The sequence below is a fragment of the Peromyscus eremicus genome, chromosome 16_21 (genome assembly GCF_949786415.1).
Source record: "Peromyscus eremicus chromosome 16_21, PerEre_H2_v1, whole genome shotgun sequence".
Classification (NCBI taxonomy): Eukaryota; Metazoa; Chordata; class Mammalia; order Rodentia; family Cricetidae; genus Peromyscus; species Peromyscus eremicus.
In genome coordinates, this window is record NC_081432.1 from 39889700 (window position 1) to 39916196 (window position 26497).

The following is a 26497-nucleotide window of genomic DNA, read 5'->3' on the forward strand; positions in this document are numbered from 1 at the left end:
CTGTTTCCATGAATTTTTAGACTTTCTGTTGTTTCTGTTGTTGTTGAAATTCAACTTTAATCCATGCAGTTTGATAGGATGCAGGGAGTGTGTTTCAATTTATTTGTATCTGACAAAACTTGCTTTGTGACTGAATATGTTGTCAATTTGGAGAGTGTTCCATGAGGTGCTGAGAAATGTCTTCATTTGTGTTTGGATGAAATGGTCTCAGGAGCTCTGTTGGGTCCATGTGAGTTATAATGTCTATTAGCTCCAGTATTTGACTGGAATGGAATCAAAGACTCAGTAGTAAATCGATAAATGTATGGATATTGAATTTCAACCAAGAAGCCAAAATAATACAATGGAAAAAAGAAAGCGTCTTCAACAAATGGTGCTGCTATAACTGAATGTTGACATGTAGAAGACTGCAAATAGATTCCTATGTATCATCCTGCACAAAACTCAAGTCCAGGTGTATCAAAGACCTCAACATAAATCTAGATACACTGAACCTGATAAAAGAGAAATTGGGGCATAATCTTGAATCCATTGGCACATGAGACAACTTTTTGAATAGAATACCAGTAGAGCAGACACAGAGGTCAATAATTAACAAATGGAGCCTCAAGAAACTGAAAAACTTTTCTAAGGCAAAGGGCACCATCAATGGAAAAAAATGACAGCCTACAGAATGAGATAAGATCTTCACCAACCTCACTTCTAAAAGAGAAAATAGTTCCAAAATATATAAACAAACACTCAGGAAATTACACATCAAAAAACCAAATAACACAATTAAAAACAGGATACAGATCTAATCAGAGAATTTTCCATAGAAGAATCTCAAATGGCCAAGAAACAGTTACAATAGAGTCCATCTTACACCTATCAAGATGGCTAAGACCTAAAACCAAAGTGACAGCTCATGATGGAAAGGATGTGGAGCAATAGGAACACTTCTCTCTTGGTGGTGGAAGTGGAAACTTGTACAACCACTTTGGACATCACTATGGAGATTTCTCAAAAAATTGAGAATCCATCTACCTCCAGACACAGCTATAACCATCTTGGCTATATACCAAGGCACGCTTAATCGTACCACAAGGACTCTTACACATCTGTGATCAGAGTTACTTTTTTCATAACAGACCAGACCTCAATACAAGCTAGATGTCCAACAACACAAGAAAGGATATAGAAAATGTGGTACACTTATATAATGGAGTATTACTCATCTGTTAAAAAACTGACATCATTAAACTGACATGCCATGTTAATATGCAATGCTTTGTTGATACTCATGGAAAATTTGCCCTTTCTTAAACAAAAGGGAGGAGGAGTTGATGGGGGGTGGGAACAGAAAGTGAATGGAGGTGAGGGACTGAAAGGCAGGTGAAGAGAGGGCAGAAATTGTGGTTAGGATGTAAAATAAAACAAACAAACAAATAAATAAATAAAAGAATTGAAAACAAACAAAAACCAAAATCAAACCAAAAAAAGAAAAAGGAAAGAAATTTTCAGGCAAATGTGTGGAACTGGAAAAAAACATCCTGAGTGAGGTACCCAGAACCAGAATACAAACTTGATTGTGCCCTAGCTCAATTGTCGTCATCAGACGACACCTGAAGGAAACAGATACAGAGACCTGCAGCCAAAATTTAGGCCTAGCCTGGGGGAATCCTGCTGAAGAATGGGAGGAAGGATTACAGGAGTCAGAGGGGTCAAGGACATCACATGAAAACCCGCAGAATCCACTAACCTGGGTCATAGGAGCTCATTGAGACTGAAATGACATCCAGAGTGCCTTCACGGACTGACCTAGGCCCTCTGCATATATGTGGCAGTTGGGTAGATCTTCCTTCTTGTAGTACTCTTAAAAGTGAAAGCAGAAGTTTTCTCTAATTGTTTTGCTGGCTTTAGGGATCTATTCTTCATACTTGGGTCCCTTGCCCAGCCTTAAAGCAAGCATTTGTGTTTAGTCTTACTGGAACTTGTGATGCCATGTTTTGTTGAAATTCATGGGAAGCCTGCCTTTTTATGAATAGAAACTGAGTAGTGCATGGGGGACAGTGTAGGGAGAGACATAGGAAGTAGAGGTGGGGTGGAAAGCTGTGGTTGGGATGTGAAATAAACAAATAAATTTAAAATAAAACCAAAAAGTTGTAATTCACATGTAGTGAATATTTACTATATGCTGTGATATTAAGCCCTGGATGTCACAGATCAGGAGAGCAACCAACAGAATTTACAAAAGCCTTTGAACAGAAATTCAAAAATACTCAATAAAATAACTTTCAAAGCTAAACTAGACACACCCCAAAAAGATGGTCTGCTCTGGGATGTTCTGTATGGCAAATGTGTTGCTCTGATTGGTTGGTAAATAAAACACTGATTGGCCAGTAGTCAGGCAGGAGGAAGTACAGGCGGGACAAGGAGGAGAATAAAGCTGGGAAGTAGAAGGCTGAGTCAGAGACACTGCCAGCGGCCACGATGACAAACAGCATATGAAGATGCCAGTAAGCCACGATCCACGTGGCAAGGTATAGATTCATAGAAATGGATTAATTTAAGCTGGAAGAACAGTTAGCAAGAAGCCTGGTATGGCCATACAGTTTGTAAGCAATATAAGTCTCTGTGTTTACTTGGTTGGGTCTGAGCGGCTGTGGGACTGGCAGGTGAGAGAGATTTGTCCTGAGTGTGGGCCAGGCAGGAAAACTGTAGGTACAATGATCCACCATGAACAACTTGTTTTTATCTCAGAGATGCAGAGATGGTTTGAAATACACAAGTCAACAGATTTAACAAAGCACAGAAACAGACTTAGACAAAAAGTCACCTAATCTTCTCAATACATGTAGATAAGGTCCTTGCCAAAATCCAATATACCATCATGATAATAATCCAGAGAGTTTAAGAAAAGGAGCATATCTCAACACAATAACAATTATATAAGGAGAAACTCAGAGCTAACATCATCCTCAATGGAAGAAAACTTGAGTGCATTGAGGTGATAAAAGACAGGTTTGTCTATCATCTTGAATCCTTTTCAATGTTGTGCTCAATCTATTAGCTGGAGCAATACATCAGGAGAACAAAATTAAAGGGAGACCAATAGGAGAATAGAAATCAATACTGTTTGTATTAGTTATGGTTTCTATTGCTGGGAAGAGATACCATGACCATGGCTACTCCTATTAGGGAACCATTTCATTGGGATGGATTCCTGTTTCACAGGTTTTGTCCAGCATCATCATGGTGGGACATGGCAGCATGCAGGCAGACATGGTCCTGGATAAGGAGCTGAGAGTTCTCATCCTGATCAGCAAGCAGTAAAAGAGCCTGTGTCTACTCTGGGTGTAACTTGAGTACAGGAGACCTCAAATGGCCCCCACAGAGACAAACTTCCCCCAACAAGGTCACACCACCGCCAACAAGGCCAAACCTTCTGATAGTGACACTTCCTATAAGCTTATGGGGCCCACTTGCATTCAAAGTACCACACTGTCCAAAGAAATTTTCCTGATAATAGGGTAGGCAATTCTTTATTTTATAAATATCCTCCAAATTCATTTGGGAATATAAATAGCATTAACAGTTCTTACATAAAAGTAGTTGCTTTTGTTTTGTTAATATTGTGCATCAGGTCAAATCCTCTGAATGTGTTTCCTTTTTTCTTTGTACCTCTTACATAGTGAAGTGCCATGAAAAATGAAGGATAGATTTAAACTTTACTGTGCACAATAGATTTGCTATTAAAATGTCTTTGTCTTCAATATATACTACATAGAATTTCAAGAACACTTGTCACAAAATTAAGAATTCAAGTATGTTCTTAGAAATCAAATAAGACCTTTCTAACATATGTTACCAATACTCCTGTTGATAGAGTGTGTCTGACCCTAATGGACCACAGAAATCTTCCACAAAAGCTCCCAACTCATCCAATATGGACAATGATGCAGAAAAGAATGTAATAATGCATCAGGAGAGAAGTAAGTACTACATTTTAAAATATACTTGTTCTATAGAATGATTGTGTATAGAACAGAACACTATCTGTAATAGACAGACAACTACACATATAGGAAGCAAAAGGATTAGTAGATTGGTAATAACACACACACATTATCAAATCTGAGCAACAGATAAGATTTTGTTTGTCAAAGACAGAGTCCTTGCTCCCACCTCTCAGGTATCCATATTTCATTTGCTTTATCTTCAGAAATATATGAGATCAATCTGAATATATAAGTGAAGGGAACTCCCATACAGTGGGGGCTGCTTCCTAAACCTCTGTTCAGAGTAAAACCACACCCAGACACTTGTTTTAGAGAGAGATCCTTTATTACGCAGAGAAGATAAGTTAAATATTTCCACTGCAGTTTATACTTAATTCAAACTTTTGCTTGGGAAAATGAAAATAAATATTTTCTCATCCCTAATGTGTCTTCATTATAGCAATGGACAGCTTTTCCCCTAAATGTTCATTGTACTTTGCTTAGTGAAATATGTGCACTTGTTAACAGCATCTGTCATGGAAGACCAAGAACATGCCTCAGAAGAGCAGAGGCAACACAGTGCTAGAAAAACTAAGCGGCCATTTGTAAGTATATACTTCAGTTTACATTGCACATTTAAGCTGTTTCCACAGTAATGTTCCATAGGCCAAATAAGGTTAAATTTAGTATGTCTTCTAGAATTAATGCATAGAACGTAAACTTTTTTTTTAAGTATTCTTACATTTTATTCTTTGAAAACTACATTCACCACTGACTCCTTCCATCTTGTGCTGGTGGAACTCATCATTCTTCTTCTTCTTCTTCTTCTTCTTCTTCTTCTTCTTCTTCTTCTTCTTCTTCTTCTTCTTCTTCTTCCTCTTCTTCTTCTTTGCTTAATGTCTCTTAAAATTTACTTTTGTTTTCGTTTTTGTTTTCTGAGACTGTTTTTCTGTGTAGCTTTGCACTTTTCCTGGAACTCACTCTGTAGACCAGGCTGGCCTCAAACTCACAGAGATCTGCCCATCTCTGCCTCCTGAGTGCTGGGATTAAAGGTGTGTGCCACCACTGCCGGGCTCTTAAAATTACTATTAATAGCCCACTGAGTCCAAGTAGGGCTGACCATCTGTGAATGTGTGTGAAGACACTTTCTGGGACATGAGCTATCTGTCCTAAGCCACAGCCCACAGAAAAATTAATCTCCTCCTTTCATAACCAGTCATGGCCTATTGCTCCTCATCTAGTGCTGGGGCCTTGAGAGATGTTTCCTCATTCATGCTGGCATCTTGACTGGCTTGAGCTTGTGCAAGTCTAGTGTAAGACACAGCTGTTCTGAGTTGATCTGTGCATCCGTTATGCCATGTCCCAAAAAGAACATTTCAGTGTACTTCTCTCCAGATTCAAACTCTTACATTGTTTTCAGGCCATTCTTCCTCATTGTTTCTTGAGCTTTCAGTAGTGGAAGGTCAATGCAAATGACCCTTCTGCAGATGAACCTTCACACTGGCTTATCCTTATCATGTTAACTAGTTAATATTAACATTAACCATTACCCTCTGAAAAAAATCATATGACCAACAATGAGAGCAGAACAAACCTATGGGTATATAACATAAATAAAAATAGCACTAGTTGATTTTCCTGGACTAGCTTATGACTACTCCAAACATAAGCATTTGACAAGGTTACAGCATCAGACATTTAATCCATTGCTTGGAGCAGGTCTACCATCCATTTCTAACAAGATTGGTTATTTACATAACTACCACCCAACCATTGCGGACAGCTTGCTTGGCTGGTCACTGTTGTCATAGGAAAGGTCCAAGACCTGACAGACTCTTGATGTATTTCATGACCAGTGACTAGAACTACAACTTTTATTATGATGAAAGGCAGAAATTCCTTGTCTGCTAGAGATTGAGTTCTAAATGCCCTGCAACCAGACTGTGTGGTATCTTCAACAAGAGAGTCTTACCATTTAGTTATGACAAACAACCAGAATGTGTAAAAATAGATTGTTATTTGGGATGACATGGAAGCCAACTTGACAGACAACTCAAAAGGAGGTATGCCGTCCCTTGTTTTGGAGTTTCAATGTAAATCTCATGTCTCATGACATAGGTCAACACATTCCAGGTACCTCTGAACAAACTCTTTTTAGTATGTCTTTTAAACTATTTGACCAACTAGTCGCTTCCACAAGCCTTCATACAGCCTTAGTTTATGTTCAGTTACACCTTAGTCCCTGCTCTGACTTATTCTTCTACCTTCATTGTCACTTAAACCTTAGCCCAGAGTACTTATTGCTCCAGTGTTATTTCTTGTCACCTGTGTTCTACCTCCCCTTAAATTATATTTTACTTAATTTGCAAGATCTCGGTTCCTATAAGGCTTTTTTCATAGACCTTCATTTTTATTTGGCACTCATCCTTCTGTCCTTTAGCCTCCAATCCTTCCATGATTGAAACTGTCAACATCCAGTATTCTCCTTCTCTGATTTAATTTTACATATATTTTCCTATCTTCCTGTCAATGGGTCCATCTACAATAGACCATGTCTAATTTCTAGGTTTCCTCGTGTAATCCTAATTGAACATACAAAAGTCTAATATCTACACATGAGGACAGCATATCACATTTGCTTTTTTAATCCTAACTGGCCTCATTGAGTAAAACTTCTTCTAGTTCTATTAATTCACTTGCAATTTTTACTATTTCATTTTTCTTTACATTGAGTAATATTCCATTGTGTGTATATACCACATTTTCCTTATCCTTTCATCTGCTGATGACTATCAAGGTTGATTCTATAACCTAGGGCAGGTGAGTGGGATTCTTTCATTGATTTTTATTCAGTTTGTCATCACTGATTTTGGTGTTAAATTTGTGAAATGCTAATTTGTTGTAGTGTTTATCAGCTGAAAGACATTTTGTGGAGCCTCAACCCTTTTACAGCTGATAAAATTCTACCATCTTTAAGTAGGGGCATTCTGAATTCTCTTACACTTTGTATACTTTAATATTCTTCTTACCTTATTGGATCTATCTAGAACTTCAGCTCTTTATTAAAATGTATAGAGACATTAAACAATGATTGCATTTTTTCTCATCATAATTTTAGATTAATATTTTTTTCTCCAATTTAGAAGATGTAGACTGTAGGCTTATTGCTTATTGCTTGTATAATTGTGACATGTTCTCTACGCATACCTAGCCTCTCCTTAACTTTTTTTTTTAGTAGGATCTTTTTTATTCAGAAAAAAAAAAAAGAAAGAAAAAAAACCCAAAAAATTTTTCCAAACACACACAGGAGGGGGTATGGGTAAGGGGAGGTATCTGTCTGTCCAGCCCCAGCCCCCGGCCCATGTGGTTTTGGCAGCAATAAGGGAAATGGGGTAATGGCCCAAAAAAATAATGGTGTGTGTGTGTGTGTGTGTGTGTGTGTGTGTGTGTATGGAAAGAAGGGGTGCAAAAGCTGAAGGGAGCGGTGGGGGAGGGGACAGATGAGGTCAGTACTGGGAACGCCGCAGGTGGGAGGCCATTTCATAACATTGCCTACCAGGACACCAACCTCAGCTGGCATAATGCTAACGAAGGTCTTCCTGGGGACCGCGGCCCAGAAGGAGGGCGAGTCCTTTTAGCCTACGATGGCCGCGTCCTGACAGGTCCCATCCGCCATGAGGCTGTCCATGTAGGCATTCCAACCTGCCATGGCGCTGCTGCTGGGGCCGCGGGCTGGGCTCGGGCTGGCGGGCAGCGGGGAGGCAGAGAGCTCGGGGAACGCGCTGCCTTTCGGAACGCAGCTCTGTTAGCTGTGCCTCTCCTTAACTTTTATCACTAAGTTCCACATGTTCAATTGTTCAAATGTTCAATGACCAAGTTGATTTTATCTCAGAGATGCAGAGATTGTTTGAAATACACAAGTCAACAGATTTAACAAAGCACAGAAACAGACTTAGACAAAAAGTCACCTAATCTTCTCAATACATGTAGATAAGGTCCTTGCCAAAATCCAATATACCATCATGATAATAATCCAGAGAGTTTAAGAAAAGGAGCATATCTCAACACAATAACAATTATATAAGGAGAAACTCAGAGCCAACGTCTTCTTCAATAGAAGAAAACATGAGTGCCTTGAGGTCATAAGAGACAGGTTTGTCTCTCATCTTGAATCCTTTTCAATGTTGTGCTCAATCTATTAGCTGGAGCAATACATCAGGAGAACAAAATTAAAGGGAGACCAATAGGAGAATAGAAATCAATACTGTTTGTATTAGTTATGGTTTCTATTGCTGGGAAGAGATACCATGACCATGGCTACTCCTATTAGGGAACCATTTCATTGGGATGGATTCCTGTTTCACAGGTTTTGTCCAGCATCATCATGGTGGGACATGGCAGCATGCAGGCAGACATGGTCCTGGATAAGGAGCTGAGAGTTCTCATCCTGATCAGCAAGCAGTAAAAGAGCCTGTGTCTACTCTGGGTGTAACTTGAGTACAGGAGACCTCAAATGGCCCCCACAGAGACAAACTTCCCCCAACAAGGTCACACCACCTCCAACAAGGCCAAAACTTCTGATAGTGACACTTCCTATAAGCTTATGGGGCCCATTTGCATTCAAAGTACTACACTGTCCAAAGAAATTTTCCTGATAATAGGGTAGGCAATTCTTTATTTTATAAATATCCTCCAAATTCATTTGGGAATATAAATAGCATTAACAGTTCTTACATAAAAGTAGTTGCTTTTGTTTTGTTAATATTGTGCATCAGGTCAAATCCTCTGAATGTGTTTCCTTTTTTCTTTGTACCTCTTACATAGTGAAGTGCCATGAAAAATGAAGGATAGATTTAAACTTTACTGTGCACAATAGATTTGCTATTAAAATGTCTTTGTCTTCAATATATACTACATAGAATTTCAAGAACACTTGTCACAAAATTAAGAATTCAAGTATGTTCTTAGAAATCAAATAAGACCTTTCTAACATATGTTACCAATACTCCTGTTGATAGAGTGTGTCTGACCCTAATGGACCACAGAAATCTTCCACAAAAGCTCCCAACTCATCCAATATGGACAATGATGCAGAAAAGAATGTAATAATGCATCAGGAGAGAAGTAAGTACTACATTTTAAAATATACTTGTTCTATAGAATGATTGTGTATAGAACAGAACACTATCTGTAATAGACAGACAACTACACATATAGGAAGCAAAAGGATTAGTAGATTGGTAATAACACACACACATTATCAAATCTGAGCAACAGATAAGATTTTGTTTGTCAAAGACAGAGTCCTTGCTCCTACCTCTCAGGTGTCCATATTTCATTTGCTTTATCTTCAGAAATATATGAGATCAATCTGAATATATAAGTGAAGGGAACTCCCATACAGTGGGGGCTGCTTCCTAAACCTCTGTTCAGAGTAAAACCACACCCAGACACTTGTTTTGGAGAGAGATCCTTTATTACGCAGAGAAGATAAGTTAAATATTTCCACTGCAGTTTATACTTAATTCAAACTTTTGCTTGGGAAAATGAAAGTAAGTATTTTCTCATCCCTAATGTGTCTTCATTATAGCAATGGACAGCTTTTCCCCTAAATGTTCATTGTACTTTGCTTAGTGAAATATGTGCACTTGTTAACAGCATCTGTCATGGAAGACCAAGAACATGCCTCAGAAGAGCAGAGGCAGCACAGTGCTAGAAAAACTAAGCGGCCATTTGTAAGTATATACTTCAGTTTACATTGCACATTTATGCTGTTTCCACAGTAATGTTCCATAGGCCAAATAAGGTTAAATTTAGTATGTCTTCTAGAATTAATACATAGAATGTAAACTTTTTTTTAAGTGTTCTTACTATTTATTCTATGAAAACTACATTCACCACTGACTCCTTCCATCTTGTGCTGGTGGAACTCATCATTCTTCTTCTTCTTCTTCTTCTTCTTCTTCTTCTTCTTCTTCTTCTTCTTCTTCTTCTTCCTCTTCTTCTTCTTTGCTTAATGTCTCTTAAAATTTACTTTTGTTTTCTGAGACAGTGTTTTTCTGTGTAGCTTGCACCTTTCCTGGAACTCACTCTGTAGACCAGGCTGGCCTCAAACTCACAGAGATCTGCCCATCTCTGCCTCCTGAGTGCTGGGATTAAAGGTGTGTGCCACCACTGCCGGGCTCTTTAAATTCTATTAATAGCCCACTGAGTCCAAGTAGGGCTGACCATCTGTGAATGTGTGTGAAGACACCTCCTGGGACATGAGCTATCTGTCCGAAGCCAAAGCCCACAGATAAATTAATCTCCTCTTTTCACAACCAGCCATGGCCAATTGCTACTCATCTAGTGCTGGGGCCTTGAGAGATATTTCGTCATTCATGCTGGCATCTTGACTGGCTTGAGCTTGTGCAAGTCTAGTGTAAGACACAGCTGTTCTGAGTTGATCTGTGCATCCGTTATGCCATGTCCCAAAAAGAACATTTCAGTGTACTTCTCTCCAGATTCAAACTCTTACATTGTTTTCAGACCATTCTTCCTCATTGTTTCTTGAGCTTTCAGTAGTGGAAGGTCAATGCAAATGACCCTTCTGCAGATGAACCTTCACACTGGCTTATCCTTATCATGTTAACTAGTTATGAGTCTCTACATTAACCATTACCCTCTGAAAAAAAAATCATCTGGCCAACAATGAGAGTAGAACAAACCTATGAGTATAAATGTAAATAATAATAGCACTAGTTGATTCTCCTGAACTAGCTTATGACTATTCCAGATATAAGCTTATGACAAGGTTACAGCATCAGACATTTAATCCATTGCTTGGAACAGGTCTCCCATCCATTCCTAACAAGGTTGGTTATTTACATAACTACCACCCAACCATTGTGGACAGCTTGCCAGGCTGGTCACTGTTGTCATAGGAAAGGTCCAAGACTGGGTAGACTCTTGATATATTTCATGACCAGTGACTGGAACTACAACTTTTATTATGATGAAAGGCAGAAATTCCTCGTCTGCTAGGGATTGAGTTCTAAATGCCATGCAACCAGACTGTGTGGTATCTTCAACCAAAGAGTCTTACCATTTAGTTATGACAAACAACCAGAAAGTGTAGAAATATATTGTGTTATTTGGGGTAACATGGAGGCCTACTTGACCGATAACTCAAAAGGAGATATCTTTTCCCTTGTTTTGGAGTTTCAATGTAAATCTCATGCATTATTAGGGAAGTCAACACATTCCAGGTACCTCTGAACAAGCTCTTTTTAGTATATCTTTTAAACTATTTGACCACCTAGTCGCTTCCACAAGCCTTCATACAGCCTTAGTCTTTGTTCAGTTACACCTTAGTCCCTGCTCTGACTTATTCTTCTACCTTCATTTCCACTTAAACCTTAGCCCAGAGTACTTATTGCTCCAGTGTTATTTCTTGTCACCTGTGTTCTACCTCCCCTTAAATTATATTTTACTTAATTTGCAAGATCCTGGTTCCTATCAGGCTTTTTTCATAGACCTTCATTTTTATTTGGCACTCATCCTTCTGTCCTTTAGCCTCCAATTCTTCCATGATTGAAACTGTCAACATCCAGTATTCTCCTTCTCTGATTTAATTTTACATATATTTTCCTATCTTCCTTTCAATGGGTCCATCTACAATAGACCATGTCTAATTTTTTAGGCTTCCTCGTATAATTCTATTTGAACATAAAAAAGTCTAATATCTACACATGAGGACAGCATATCACATTTCTTTTTTAATGCTAGCTGGCCTCATTGAGTAAAACTTCTTCTAGTTCTATTAATTTACTTGCAATTTTTACGATTTCATTTTTCTTTACATTGAGTAATATTCCATTGTGTGTATATACCACATTTTCCTTATCCTTTCATCTACTGATGACTATCAAGGCTGATTCTATAATCTAGGGCAGGTGAGTGGGATTCTTTCATTGATTTTTTTATTCAGTTTGTTATCACTCATTTTGGTGTTAAATTTGTGAAATGCTAATTTGTTGTAGTGTTTATCAGCTTTAAGACATTTTGTGGAGCCTCAACCCTTTTACAGCTGATAAAATTCTACCATCTTTATGTAGGGGCATTCTGAGTTCTCTCACACTTTGTATGCTTTAATATTCTTCTTACCTTATTGGGTCTATCTAGAACTTCAGCTCTTTAATAAAAAGAGTAGAGACAGTGAACAATGATTGCCTTTTTTTCTTATCATTGTGGTTAGATTAATATTTTTTCTGCATTTTAGAACATGTAGATGGTAGGCTTGTTGTTTATTGCTTGTACAATTGTGACATATTCTCTACCCACACCTAGCCTCTGCTTAACTTTATTCACTAAGTTCCACATGTTCAGTTGTTCAAATGTTCAATGACCAAGTTGTTTTTATCTCAGAGATGCAGAGATTGTTTGAAATACACAAGTCAACAGATTTAACAAAACACAGAAACAGACTTAGACAAAAAGTCACCTAATCTTCTCAATACATGTAGATAAGGCCCTTGCTAAAAACCATATATACCATCATGATAATAATCCAGAGAGTTTAAGAAAAGGAGCATATCTCAACACAATAAAAATTATATAATGGGAAACTCACAGCCAACGTCTTCTTCAATAGATGAAAACATGACTCCCTTGAGGTCATAAGAGACAAATTTGTTTATCATCTTGAATCCTTTTCAATGTTGTGCTCAATCTATAAGCTGGAGCAATACATCAGGAGAACAAAATTAAAGGGAGACAAATAGGAGAATAGAAATCAATACTGTTTGTATTAGTTATGGTTTCTATTGCTGGGAAGAGATACCATGACCATGGCTACTCCTATTAGGGAACCATTTCATTGGGATGGATTCCTGTTTCACAGGTTTTGTCCACCATCATCATGGTGGGACATGGCAGCATGCAGGCAGACATGGTCCTGGATAAGGAGCTGAGATTTCTCATCCTGATCAGCAAGCAGTAAAAGAGCCTGTGTCTACTCTGGGTGTAACTTGAGCACAGGAGACCTCAAATGGCCCCCACAGAGACAAACTTCCCCCAACAAGGTCACACCACCTCCAACAAGGCCAAAACTTCTGATAGTGACACTTCCTATAAGCTTATGGGGCCCATTTGCATTCAAAGTACCACACTGTCCAAATAAATTTTCTTGATAATAGGGTAGGCAATTCTTTATTTTATAAATATCCTCCAATTTCATTTGGGAATATAAATAGCATTAACAGTTCTTATATAAAAGTAGTTGCTTTTGTTTTGTTAATATTGTGCATCAGGTCAAATCCTCTGAATATGTTTCTTCTTTTTTTTTTTCTCTTACATAATGAGTTGCCATGAGAAATGAAGGATAGATTTAAAGTTACTGTGCAAAATAGATTTGCTACTAAAATGTCTTTGTCTTCCATATATACTACATAGAATTTCAAGTACACTTGTCATAAAATTAGGAATTCAAATATGTTCTTAGAAATCAAATAAGACCTTTCTAACATATGTTACCAATACTCCTGTTGATAGAGTGTGTCTGACCCCAATGGACCACAGAAATCTTCTACAAAAGCTCCTGACTCATCCAATATAGACAATGATGCAGAAAAAATTGTAGTGATGCATCAGGAGAGAAGTAAGTACTACATTTCAAAATATACTTGTTCTATACAATGATTGTGTATAGAACAGAACACTATCTGTAATAGACAGACAACTACACATATAGGAAGCAAAAGGATTAGTAGAATGGTAATAACACACACACACATTATCAAATCTGAGCAACAGATAAGATTTTGTTTGTCAAAGACGGAGTCCTTGCTTCCACCTCTCATTGTCCATATTTCATTTGCTTTATCTTCAAAAATATATGAGATCAATCTGAATATGTAAGTGAAGTGAACCCCATACAGTGGGGTCTGCTTCCCAAACCTCTGTTCAGAGAAAAAACATACTCAAACACCTGTTTTTATGAGAGATTCTTTATTAAATAGAGAAGATAAGTTAAATTTTTCCACTGCAGTTTATACTTAATTCAAACTATTGCTTGGGAAAATGAAAATAAATATTTTCTCATCCCTAATGTGTCTTCATTATAGCAATGGACAGCTTTTCCCCTAAATGTTCATTGTACTTTGCTTAGTGAAATATATGCACTTGTTAACAGCATCCATCAAGGAAGACCAAGAGCATACCTCAGAAGAGCAGAGGCCGCACAGTGCTAGAAAAACTAAGCGGCCATTTGTAAGTATATACTTCCGTTTACATTGCACATTTAAGCTGTTTCCACGGTAATGTTCCATAGGCCAAATACGGTTAAATTTAGTATGTCTTCTAGAATTAATACATAGAACGTAAATTTTTTTTATATATTCTTATTATTTCTTCTTTGAAAACTACATTCACCACTGACTATCTCCACCTTGTGCTGGTTGAACTCCTCCTCCTCCTCCTCCTCCTCCTCCTCCTCCTCCTCCTCCTTCTCCTCCTCCTTCTCCTCCCTCTCCTCCTCCTCCTCCTCCTCCCTCTTCCTCTTCCTCTTCTTTGTTTAATGTCTCTTAAAATTACTTTTGGTTTTGTTTTTGTTTTTGTTTTCTGAGACAGTGTTTTTCTGTATAGCTTTGCACCTTTTCTGGAACTCACTCTGTAGAGCAGGCTGGCCTCGAACTCACAGAGATCTGCCTGTCTCTACCTCCTGAGTTCTGAGATTAAAGGTTTGTGCCACCACTGTCTGGCTCTTAATATTACTATTAAGAGCCCACTGAGTCCAAGTAGGGCTGACCATCTGTGAATGTGTGTGAAGACACTTTCTGGGACATGAGCAATCTGTCCTAAGCCACAGCCCACAGATAAATTAATCTCTTCCTTTCACAACCAGCCATGGCCTATTGCTCCTCTTCTAGTGCTGGGGCCTTGAGAGATGTTTCCTCATTCATGCTTACATCTTGACTGGCTTGAGCTTGTGCAAGTCTAGTGTATGACACAGCTGTTCTGAGTTGATCTGTGCATCCGTTATGCCATGTCCCAAAAGAACATTTCAGTGTACTTCTCTCCAGATTCAAACTCTTACATTGTTTTCAGACCATTCTTCCTCATTGTTTCTTGAGCTTTCAGTAGTGGAAGGTCAATGCAAATGACCCATCTGCAGATGAGCCTTCACTCTGGCTTATCCTTATCATGGTAACTAGTTATGAGTCTCTACATTAACCATTACCCTTTGAAAAAAAATCATATGACCTACAATGAGAGCAGAACAAACCTATGAGTATAAATGTAAATAATAATAGCACTAGTTGATTCTCCTGAACTAGCTTATGACTATTCCAGACATAAGCTTTTGACAAGGTTTACAGCATCAGACATTTAATCCATTGCTTGGAACAGGTCTCCCATCCATTCCTAACAAGGTTGGTTATTTACATAACTACCACCCAACCATTGTGGACAGCTTGCCTGGCTGGTCACTGTTGTCATAGGAAAGGTCCAAGACTGGATAGACTCTTGATGTATTTCATGACCAGTGACTAGAACTACAACTTTTATTATGATGAAAGGCAGAAATTCCTCGTCTTCTAGGGATTGAGTTCTAAATGCCCTGCAACCAGACTGTGTGGTATCTTCAACAAAAGAGTCTTACCATTTAGTTATGACAAACAACCAGAATGTGAAGATATAGATTATGTTATTTGGGGTGACATGGAGGCCTACTTGACCAATAACTCAAAAGGAGGTATCCTTTCCATTGTTTTGGAGTTTCAATGTAAATCTCATGTCTTATGAGATAAGTCAACACATTCCAGGTACCTCTGAACAAACTCTTTTTAGTATGTCTTTTAAACTATTTGACCAACTAGTCGCTTCCACAAGCCTTCATACAGCCTTAGTTTATGTTCAGTTACACCTTAGTCCCTGCTCTGACTTATTCTTCTACCTTCATTGTCACTTAAACCTTAGCCCAGAGTACTTATTGCTCCAGTGTTATTTCTTGTCACCTGTGTTCTACCTCCCCTTAAATTATATTTTACTTAATTTGCAAGATCTCGGTTCCTATAAGGCTTTTTTCATAGACCTTCATTTTTATTTGGCACTCATCCTTCTGTCCTTTAGCCTCCAATCCTTCCATGATTGAAACTGTCAACATCCAGTATTCTCCTTCTCTGATTTAATTTTACATATATTTTCCTATCTTCCTGTCAATGGGTCCATCTACAATAGACCATGTCTAATTTCTAGGTTTCCTCGTGTAATCCTAATTGAACATACAAAAGTCTAATATCTACACATGAGGACAGCATATCACATTTGCTTTTTTAATCCTAGCTGGTCTCATTGAGCTTCTTCTAGTTCTATTAATTCACTTGCAATTTTTATTATTTCATTTTTCTTTACATTGAGTAATATTCCATTGTGTGTATATACCACATTTTCCTTATCCATTCATCTGGTGATGTCTATCAAGTTTGATTCTATATCCTAGGGCAGGTGAGTGGGATTCTTTCATTGATTTTTTTATTCAGTTTGTTATCACTGATTTTGGTGTTAAATTTGTGAAATGCTAATTTGTTGTAGTGTTTATCAGCTGTAAGACTTTTTGTGGAGCCTCAACCCTTTTACAGCTGATAAAATCCTACCATCTTTAAGTAGGGGCATTCTGAGTTCTCTCACACTTTGTATGCTTTAATATTCTTCTTACCTTATTGGGTCTATCTAGAACTTCAGCTCTTTATTAAAAAGTATGGAGACAGTGAACCATGATTGCCTTTTTTTCTCATCATTATGGTTAGATTAATATTTTTTCTCCATTTTAGAACATGTAGATGGTAGGCTTGTTGTTTATTGCTTGTATAATTGTGACATATTCTCTAACTATACCTAGCCTCTCCTGACTTTTATCATTATTGTCCAAATGTTCAATTGTGTTAGTGGTCGTTCATGCATATTGGGATAATCATGTGAATTTCTTTATTCCATTTATTTGATTTGTTGTATGTATTGGTTTACATACATTTCTCTTACCCTGCATTCTTGCATGAAACCATAAGGGCCATCATGGATATACTTTTTGTTATGGTCTTAAATTCTCTTTGCCAATATCATTTTTAATTTTATATATATGGCTATTTGTCTACATGTATTCTTGTGCATGATATGTGTGCTTGGTATACTCAGAGGCCAGAAAAGAGCATCCAATTCCCTGGAACTGGAGTTACAGATAGCTGTGAGATATGGTGTGGATGCTGGGAATTGAAAGTGGGTCCTCTGGAAGAATAGGCATTGCTTGTCAATGCTGGGGCATCTCTCAAACCCAGGCTTGTCAATCTCACATTTAGAAGTTTTGTATCTGTTCTCATCATGAAAATCAGTCTGTGGTTTTAACTCTTTTCATAGGAATCTTTCTCTAGTTTGGGTATCAAGGTATTACTGGCATCATAAAAATTTTGGAGAAATCCTTTGTTTTACTATTTCATGAAATGGTCTGAGTAGCAATGATATTCATTTTTCTTTGGTATTCTGTAAAACTATGCAAATACTCCATCTGGTCCTGGTCAGTTTTTAGTTGAAAAGTATTTTGTTCCTTCTTCAATCTCAATAGTGCATATATATATATATATATATATATATATATAATCATCTCCTTCCTCCTGACTTAATTTCATTACATACAATGAATCTAGAAATACATCCATTTCTTTTAGATTTTAGAATTACATGCAAAGGAGATTTTTAATATGTTTGTGATTTGAAGGATATCCTTCTTCTGGGAGTCAGCCTCTGTTTAAGCCTAGAACAGGTTTCATATGTCAATACAGGTGGTGCCTGGCAGGTGAAACCTAGCCACCTGTGGGAATGGTCCCGAGCAGAATACATAGGTTGAATCAAAGCAGTGAGAGCCTCTCAACTGGTCGTGGAGTTTGCCTAGTTCATCAGTGGGCCTAACCTTTAGAAGGCAGGGTCCCTCACTTGGTGTAGGAAGTCATACTGCCTGGGATTCTGGAGGAAAATCCCTGGGCCTTATGTTGTTGTAGGAGATCATGCAAGTCAGGCCCCAGGACAAAGTTCATGGGTATCTTATGTGGCCCTAAAGGGAAGTCAGAATCTTTCATCTGGTTCTGGAGTTTCTGGAATATCAGAGGTAGCCTAAGCCTAGAACTCAAGTCCCTCCCTTTCTGAAGGAGTCCTAGTACTTAATTCTCATACTATTGTAACTTATTCTAAAATTGTGAATGTATGTAAAATATGCAATCAGCCATAGTTGCCCTTTTTAGTTGAATGGATGGTTCAAATCTTTGGTGACATTGTTTTAATTTTTAGTTTAAAAACTACTTATTTTACATAATCTCTTTCAGATTGATGCTATAAGAGCATGCTTTTGTGCATGTTTCCCCAAAAAACGGATCTCTTCTTCCCACTACAAGAAATAGAAGAGAAAACATAAAAAAGTGATGGTAAGAGTTATATTTTCTTTTAAAATGTATTAGAAGGAACGTTTATCTAAAATATATACTCAGTTTTCCAGCTCAGGAGTATAAGTATTTCAGTGCAGCATGGGGGATAAAAAGAGTTAACTGTCAATGGAATGATTATCTCATGAGTCAACAACTGGCTAAATTAAGATTGTCATCAATCGCATATATATATACATATATATACAGTTATTTAGATAGATTATATAGATATAGATAGTAAGATAGATAGAAGGATGGATGGATGCATGGATGGATGGATGGACAGATGGACGGACAGATGGATAGACGGATAGATGACAGATAGACAGATAGACAGATAGATAGATAGATAGATAGATAAATAGATAGATGACAGATGATAGATATCTAGAATGTGTGTGTATGTATGTTTTGGTCACATTTCAAAGGTTCAGGAATATTAGGAAATAAAGCTGAAGAGAGAAAGCTGGGAGCTAAAGAATATGAACAGTTTCAAATACTGGACATAAAGGAGGAAAATGGGGCAGTGTGTCTGGTGGTCAGGGAGAGAATAAATTCTTTAGAAAAGGAATAGTATGGTGTTGAAAATGTAAAAAGAACATAAATCGATTTCTAACACAAAGGTTTCATTGATAAGAAGAAAAGATATTCCTAACCATCTTCCATGTTATCCTCACTGTTGTTACATACTAGAGTTAGGTTCCAATTTAGACTTTAAGGCTCGGTTGAGTTTTATGATTAGGCTTCCTGTTATATAGTTAGAGTAGATTTGAGGTTAGAGTTAGGTGTTAGCATTAAGGTTCACAAATGTCATGGAGCATATCGATCTGTCATGAAAGTGAAGTATTCAATGGAATGTTCACGATGGATGAAAGGTGAACTTTACAAAAACATCTCTATTGGCACACATGTTCTAGAAATGCATTTTATGAATGTTCTAACTAGCTCTTTTCACCATATAGTTTATAAAGTAGAAGAGAGCACTGTGTATTTAAAATGAATTATTCTCATCCTAGAACTTGGACAAGCCTACTACAATTGCCTGACAACTTCTCCGACCATCCACAATAAGACAACTCAGGAGAAAATCTGTCTCTTCTCCAATAATTGCTCTAAGAAAAAGCACATTTTTATTTTATGTTTTAGAATAATATAGTATTATATTACATATTCTTCAGTGTTGTTTTCACCTGTTTATTTTGTTTTATTATGTTATAGTATATTACACTATTATATTATCTTCAGTTTTTATTTCCATATGTTTATCTTGTTTTATTAGATTATGTTATATTATGTTAGTATATTATGCTTTCTTCAGTGTTTATTTTACATTTACCTTCCTTCCCTTGATGTAAATAGTTCATGTATATGTGTACATATGTATATATGTATATATGTATATATGTTTATGTGCTTTGTAATATATTTTTAGAAGATACCATTTTTGAATGTACAAAGTTATTGAATAATTAATTAATAATAATTAAATAATAATAATTTAATTACCCATTCAAAGTTGTTTGAGTCCATTTAATTGCTATATTTCCCTTTAGCTCTTCTAGTTACTAATGCAGCTATACAGTATTTGATGATGGTCATTGATGGTTCATCCATAACTTCTTTATGTAAATGAGCACTGTTTTAGTTTTTTTAGTTTATCCATTGTTTATTCTTTTAACCATGATTGGATTTCTTCTTGGTATCTTTCAATTATAATGAGCAATGCAGAGGTGTGTTTTCTCAGAAGTACATTAGTATCTGAGACCTGACATGAAATTCTTTGGGGGATAAATATAGATGTGAAGTAAATATAAATGTGTATGAAAAAAATCATATGGTAATTCCCCATTTAGGTTTGTGAGGAGGCGCCATACTGTATCCCCCAGCTCCTACATCACTCTCCATACCTATCAGCAATGCACAAAGGTTACAATTTCTCACACCCTTTCTGGCACTTCTTCCTTTTATGTATAGTAGCTATCCTGATTGCTTTTGCAATGTCTTTTTTACTGCTATTCCAGTGATTCTGGGTAAAATAAAACCTACTGAAGCCTTTTCTGTTGACTGTTGAGTGTCCCATGCAAGGCAATCAGCAAATATTGGTCCTCTCTTGTTACTTTGTTTTTTGCTTTTTTTTTCATTAAATTTTTTGTTTATTTTACATACTAACCACAGTTCCCACACTGTATCTTGATTCTAGGTAGAAATAATAAATTTCTTCATTTAAACAGTTCCATTTTTAACCCAATTCCAGAAAACAGTTCCTAGGTCATTACTATAAGTAAACTCAAAATTGTCCCATTGCAATGAAATCTCTACTATTCATTTCATTTCTTAAGTCCCAAAATTCAAATGATAAATTCTGGTACGAGCCTTCCAAATATGAAGAAATCCATAACCAAAATCTTTTTGTAGTTTTATCTCATTTTAAGTTCAAAAAGTTCAAACAAATAAATTCTGGTATTAGGCTTTCACTTCAAAATATGAAGAGACGTTTTTCAACCAAAACTTTTTGCAGTTAACAATTTTTGTTCAAACAAGCGTCTCTGAACTTACTCTTTTTTAGGTACAGTAGTATTCTAAACTGCACCGTTTTTGATGTTAGCTCAGGTTTTTCTGTGTTGCGTTAATTTTCCACGGATCTCAGCTGCGGATGCCTTGTTGTACTGGTTCTGGCGTCCGCCATTCTTAGCTTCTTAGCGGCTTTTGGAGCTTTTGAAAACCGCTCAGACTGCCTGCTTTGCAGTCTCCTAGGACACTAACTCTGTATCTCAGGTTTTTTCATCATATACATTAAGCATAGACTCACTTAGCATTTACACTTTTTAAACTCACATATAACATTTTTTGCCTTGCAAAGCATTTAGATTCACATTCAACATCTACATTTTACAAACTCACATTTAATGTATTAACATCTACTTATTTATACTCCTTAAGGAAACTATAGAACTACTTTAGCAAATATATTTCTTATTACTTCTTATATACTTATCATATTTCTTATTTAAACTTACATTTACAATTAGTATCTTTACTTCTTACAAGCTTATTACTACACGTCTTAAGACTACCTTAGATATTTCTTGCAAGCTTATTTTCTTAAAGGAACTCTATAGATCTATTTTACAAACTTATACAGGGCTACCATTAGCATATATTTAACTTAGCAAACACCTAAAGATTTCTTAACACAGATCTAACAAGAGAATTTTTACAAACTCACATATCTTATTTTCATCTTTTTCTATTTCTTACTCTTAATTATTAGTACTATCTCTATTAGACAGATTCTCTTAACTAGACAGGAAGTAAGTACATCATTTCTAAATTTTAGAGTTTATAGTCAGCTTTGTTATAAAGCACTGGGATTTAGTGAGTGTTGTAATAGAATTGTGATAGTTGTTGCTAGGGGACTATAACCTTCCCAGGATGATGCCACACTCCAAAGTTGCCAGTTCTCTCAGCCGTTCCGGACCAGCAGAGATGCACTGTCAGCGGTAAACGGTTTTTAACTAGAGGCTGTCCCTTCACCCAAATTCATAATAGTTCCCCTAAGTGCTTCAATTCAGACAAACGTTTCTATTACAGCAGTACTTTTGGTTTATTCTACGGAAAAACTTCACTTCACACTGAGGGTGAAACTACCGTATTTAGCTGCTGTAAGGTCTTTGCCAAATACCGCACAGCTATTAGGTGATATAAAGTATTTTTCCAAAGGAGCTAGTAAAGCCAAAAGCGGCACAGCTCCGAACTGTATTTAGTATTTTCTCTTCATTAGCTTTAACTCCTGTTATTAGCAGTTGTAATATTTAGCATTGATTTCTTATAAGGAACTTTCAGGTGAAGCAACTCTTTTGTAAGACAGCTAGATTTTCTGAAGTTTGTTCCCATCTATAAAGCAGTCATTTCTTTGAATGGCTGTTTCCTTGTCTCCTTATTAGATTCGCAAAGGAATCACTCATTGCAGGCAGTTTGTTCAAAAGGTAAAGAGTTTTTAATTTCACGTAAGTTTCCTTCATATCTAAGACAACATTCAGTGTATAAACTGCTTTCTCTTGTTTTAAGGATTTTAAAGTGGCTTGTTTGATCTTAAAGGTAGCTTTTTGTCATCCAACTACCATAAAAATTTGCACAGCTATTAGGGTAAATAAGTCATTTTACCAAGGAGCCCCAAACCGTGAAGCACCTAGTTCCGTATCCTTTCAATTTTTCATTGGAACTGACACTTAAACTCTTAGATGATTTTCCTCCTTATTCTTTTAAAAGCTGTATTTTAAGTTTATCATGAACGTATTTTCGAGCTGACAAAAGTGTTTCAGGGCAATGTCGCCATCTTTAGCGGAAAAACTACCTTTCCCAGAATGCATTTCCCTTATATCAGTCCATAATAAGATCAGTCCCATATCAGTTCCTTATCTCAGTCATTTCCCATAGTTCTTTTTGGGTCTGAGAGTCAACTGGTTCTCTTTTACCAGACTTGCTTACAAATTCTTGCCTGGGAGGTTTGAACAAAGTTTTTTGCTTTTGCAATGGGAGATTTGAACAAGCATTTTACATTTTCAGCTATGGCACGTTGGGAGATTCCTGGTCTCTCCTCAGCTGGCTATAACAGGTGTCTCTCCTTCATTTGACACTGGCCCCAAATCAGAACCGCACCTGCCTCGTTAGCTGGCATTGAGGCTGGCATTTCTGATAGCAACTTTCCTAGGGGCTTGTGTTTGCCTTAGCCAGTCAGTGAAAAACATGATCATTTACAACAGCTTTTCCATAGCTCCTTCAGAGAGATTTTCTCCCACTGATCTCATTTTGTTTGTTCCTTCCTTCCCCAGATGCAGAGCTTCAGGTATCTGTCTGTGGCTCTGTTCCTCTGCTAGCTGCCTTTGGAGGTAGGGGCTTTTATTCTCCCCCTGAATCCACCTCAAATTCTAGCAGCTTTTTCAGGTCATATATTTTCTGGGGAGGATTATGTCCCTTCTCTGTTTCTTCAGAGTATTTCTCCCAGACAGTTCCCAGTTTGGTCTCAGTTTATCCCCTCTACCCCAGAAACAGTTTCCGACACTACAGTGGCGGCTTTCCCTGCTACCGAAGGTAGGCGCTTTAGTCCGTTTCTGTTTTCAGGGTTTGTGTGGTTTGCGTACAGACTGAAAATCTAACAAGGGAGGTTTTTTGCCATTTCTAAACTCCCATTAGGACAGGTGTTTTGCTTCATCAGGCCTTCACCTGGTCCAGTCCCCCAGTAGGTTGTTTGTGTCTGGGTGCTCAAGGACAGAGCTTATGCCAGAGGCAATCAGCCCTTAGGGCTATACTCCCTCATCTGATCGGGAGTTAGTTGAAACAAAGCTTTTCTCAAAGAGATGCTTTCTCTGACAGAAAAGAAAGCTTTACTAGTTCTGTTCTGCCCTGGCTGGGCTCTTTCCCCAGACAGCGTTCTGACTCAGCAGCACAACTGCTTCAGACACAGTTCAGCTTTACTGTTTTCCCAGAAAGGTCCTTACTCTGATAGGAAAGCTTTTTCTCAGATTTCTTTTTGCAGTAGTGGACCTATCAACCCGGGACTTGTAGGAAAGTGGACAACTGTGCTGTTCCCACTGGCTTTAGCTTTGTTCATTGGCAATCTTCCCCTGGGTCCTGCACCTTCCTGCCTCAGCTCTGTGCTCCAGGAAGTTTACAACTGCAGGAACCCTAGTATCCCTGAAATGCACTCCAACTCGGAGACCTGGCCAGTCACCTCTGGGTTTTTGCTCAGAAGAGAGGATACAATGCTAACAGTTTGCATTGCTTCAGGGGATTTTTGCATTAGGTCGATTAGGAGCACCCTTTCATTCTGAAACGCTCAACTCAGAAACAAAACCCTTGATGCCTCAGCTCGGTTGTAACTGAAAAGCTTGGCTTTTTTGCTTTTCTCAGGTAAAGTTTCCCACCCTTTTGGGCTCTCTGTAGCTCTTTACCCACACTCTCCCAAGCGTTTCCCTCAGGGTACTCTGACCCACTGTCTTTTACTGGCTTGAAGAGACAGAGCTTAGAAGAGGTTTTTAGGAACTTGTCCCTGCCTCCTGCATTGCAGGATTTTTAAAGCTTGAAAGAGAACTTGGAGAGGTTTTGCTGTCTTAAGAGGTTTGTTGTTTTCCCTTTGAGCTAATCACAGGTGGTCCCCATACTAATATCTTCAGGTGATTCTAATTTTTGCCCTTTTGAGAGAAAGTTAAAGGCTTTAGTTTTAAGTTTAAGAGCTTTTGAGAAAGATGAAGGCTTTTTAGAGATTTTCCCCCCCAAATTTTCTAAGAAAAGCTTTTTAGTTTAAGAGATTTTTTCCCCCCAGGAGAAAGACCAACTTTTCCCAAAACTTCCCAACTTTAAACTTTTTGGCTTTTTACACCCCCATTTTTGCCTCAGGGAGAAATCACTTTCTCCTGCCGCTTGGACTTAGCATTTCAGCTGTCCCCAGGACAAAAACTTCCATAGGAAACCTTTTCTTCCCCATAAGCTCAAAAAAGAGTTTTACTACCCAAAAAGCCCAAAGAAAAAATTTTTTCCCCCGGTTTGCGTTTATAGCCCCCAAAATTAGAAAATTGAAGTTTCTGTCTAGTTGCCTTACTTATTTTTTCCTACACAACCTTACATTTCTAAGTTATTCCTACACTATTTTACTACCCTATGCCTTATTTTTCACAGAAATTGAGAAAGGGATAGAAGATAGAAAATTTTGACAGAAGAGAATTTCGCTGCAGCATCGGACATCCTTCCAGTCCGCTTTCCTTTTCTCTCGAGGATAAAACCCCTGCCTCTCAATATATATAAAAAATATATATTTTCCATAACACCGGCATGCCTTATCCACTGGCAGGGCTGAACTCAGCACTTTCGCCAAAAACTCTGTAATAAAACTATTATTTTCCTTTATCTTTAGTCCCTATTACTTTGTCTTTAGTCCCTGTTCATTTGTTTTTAGTCCCTTTTTTTAAGTCCCCCCTTTTTTCTTTAGTCCCTTTTTTTTTCTTTTTTCTTTAGTCCCTGTTCATGGTGCCATTCTGTGGGGCATTTACCCAACCACCCCCACAGTTCCCCAGAGTTTTCTTGAGTGCGAGCAGCAGGAAATATTAGACAGAAGGATTTATTGCGGAGAATATCGCGGAGATAAACAGATAGAAAATAAAGGATAGCCTCGAGAGGGCCTGGAACCTATTCCAACGGGCCCCGACTGTCTCTGCCCCAGGGTTTTTATAGAGACGCCAAGGGGTGGAGCAAAAGACCTCTTCCCCCAGCACAGCCAAGTGCAGACCATCTCAGACACCTGCACTCAGGCCGGTGGTCTAATCCTCCTCTATGAGGACCTGCTGGGTAAAGCCACGAGGAACCCGAGAACGGTCTCCCACAATATGTTAAGATTAGGAAATGTCCAAGGCGAGAGGTGTTCCCTGAGTGTACCAGAGAGTGGGGAAAACAAACGAGGGTTCGTTCTGTACTGGGTAACACTAATCATGGGAACCAGCCACTCTGCCCACTGATCTCAGTGTGCTCAGAGCCTGCCCAGCAGGACACCACCCTATGGGATTACTTTGAATAATTATAGTTTTTAGTCTCTCCAGAAACAGAGAGTGGGGAGGCAGCTGCGGGTCCCAAGCAATCCACGGACCAGGTGGACCATGCGCTCACCGCTCAGCACAGAGACGGGGCCAGCGACCCTCCACAGTGTGAGCTCTGCTAACTCAAACTTCTCAGCAAGTCTGTGTCTGACCTTGCCCTCTTCCCAGACACCGTGGCAGAGTCCTCAATTTCCCTAACTTGATTGTTCACTGTTTTCTGGTCTCCAAGATAACCCAGTCTCAAACAATAGGCCTTCTCTCAAAACGCTGCCTGCCTGTAGCATTCTGTGATCTGAGGAGGTTACAAGTGGATTTCTTGAGAACAAACCCCCACACTGGATTTAAGTCACTTGACAAGCAGAGTTCCTAATATGACTAGCTAGGAATTCCAGTCTGTTGTCAGCAAGGCCGCCTAGCTTATCAAACCACGGCTGTTTCTGGTCCCATGTCCCAGGGGAGTAGGGATTGGAGTTGCAAGATA

The 26497-nt window shown here is 38.0% G+C and overlaps 1 protein-coding gene across 5 annotated transcripts in view; it reads left to right on the forward strand.

The window, feature by feature from the left end:
* LOC131893953 (POTE ankyrin domain family member A-like) overlaps positions 1 to 20485 on the forward strand; it is a 61267-nt gene extending 40782 nt beyond the window's left edge. For 4 of the 5 annotated variants that reach the window (XM_059244112.1, XM_059244114.1, XM_059244115.1 and 1 more), the window contains 8 exons: positions 3869 to 3974; positions 4509 to 4585; positions 8999 to 9104; positions 9639 to 9715; positions 13512 to 13617; positions 14152 to 14228; positions 18332 to 18430; positions 19447 to 20485. In XM_059244112.1, the coding sequence (XP_059100095.1) occupies positions 3869 to 3974; positions 4509 to 4585; positions 8999 to 9104; positions 9639 to 9715; positions 13512 to 13617; positions 14152 to 14228; positions 18332 to 18406 (624 nt within the window). In that variant the 3' untranslated portion in view covers positions 18407 to 18430; positions 19447 to 20485. The remainder of the gene's footprint in view (positions 1 to 3868; positions 3975 to 4508; positions 4586 to 8998; positions 9105 to 9638; positions 9716 to 13511; positions 13618 to 14151; positions 14229 to 18331; positions 18431 to 19446) is intronic. The other variant, XM_059244116.1, reaches the window with a different exon arrangement.
* The last annotated feature ends 6012 nt before the right edge of the window (positions 20486 to 26497 follow it).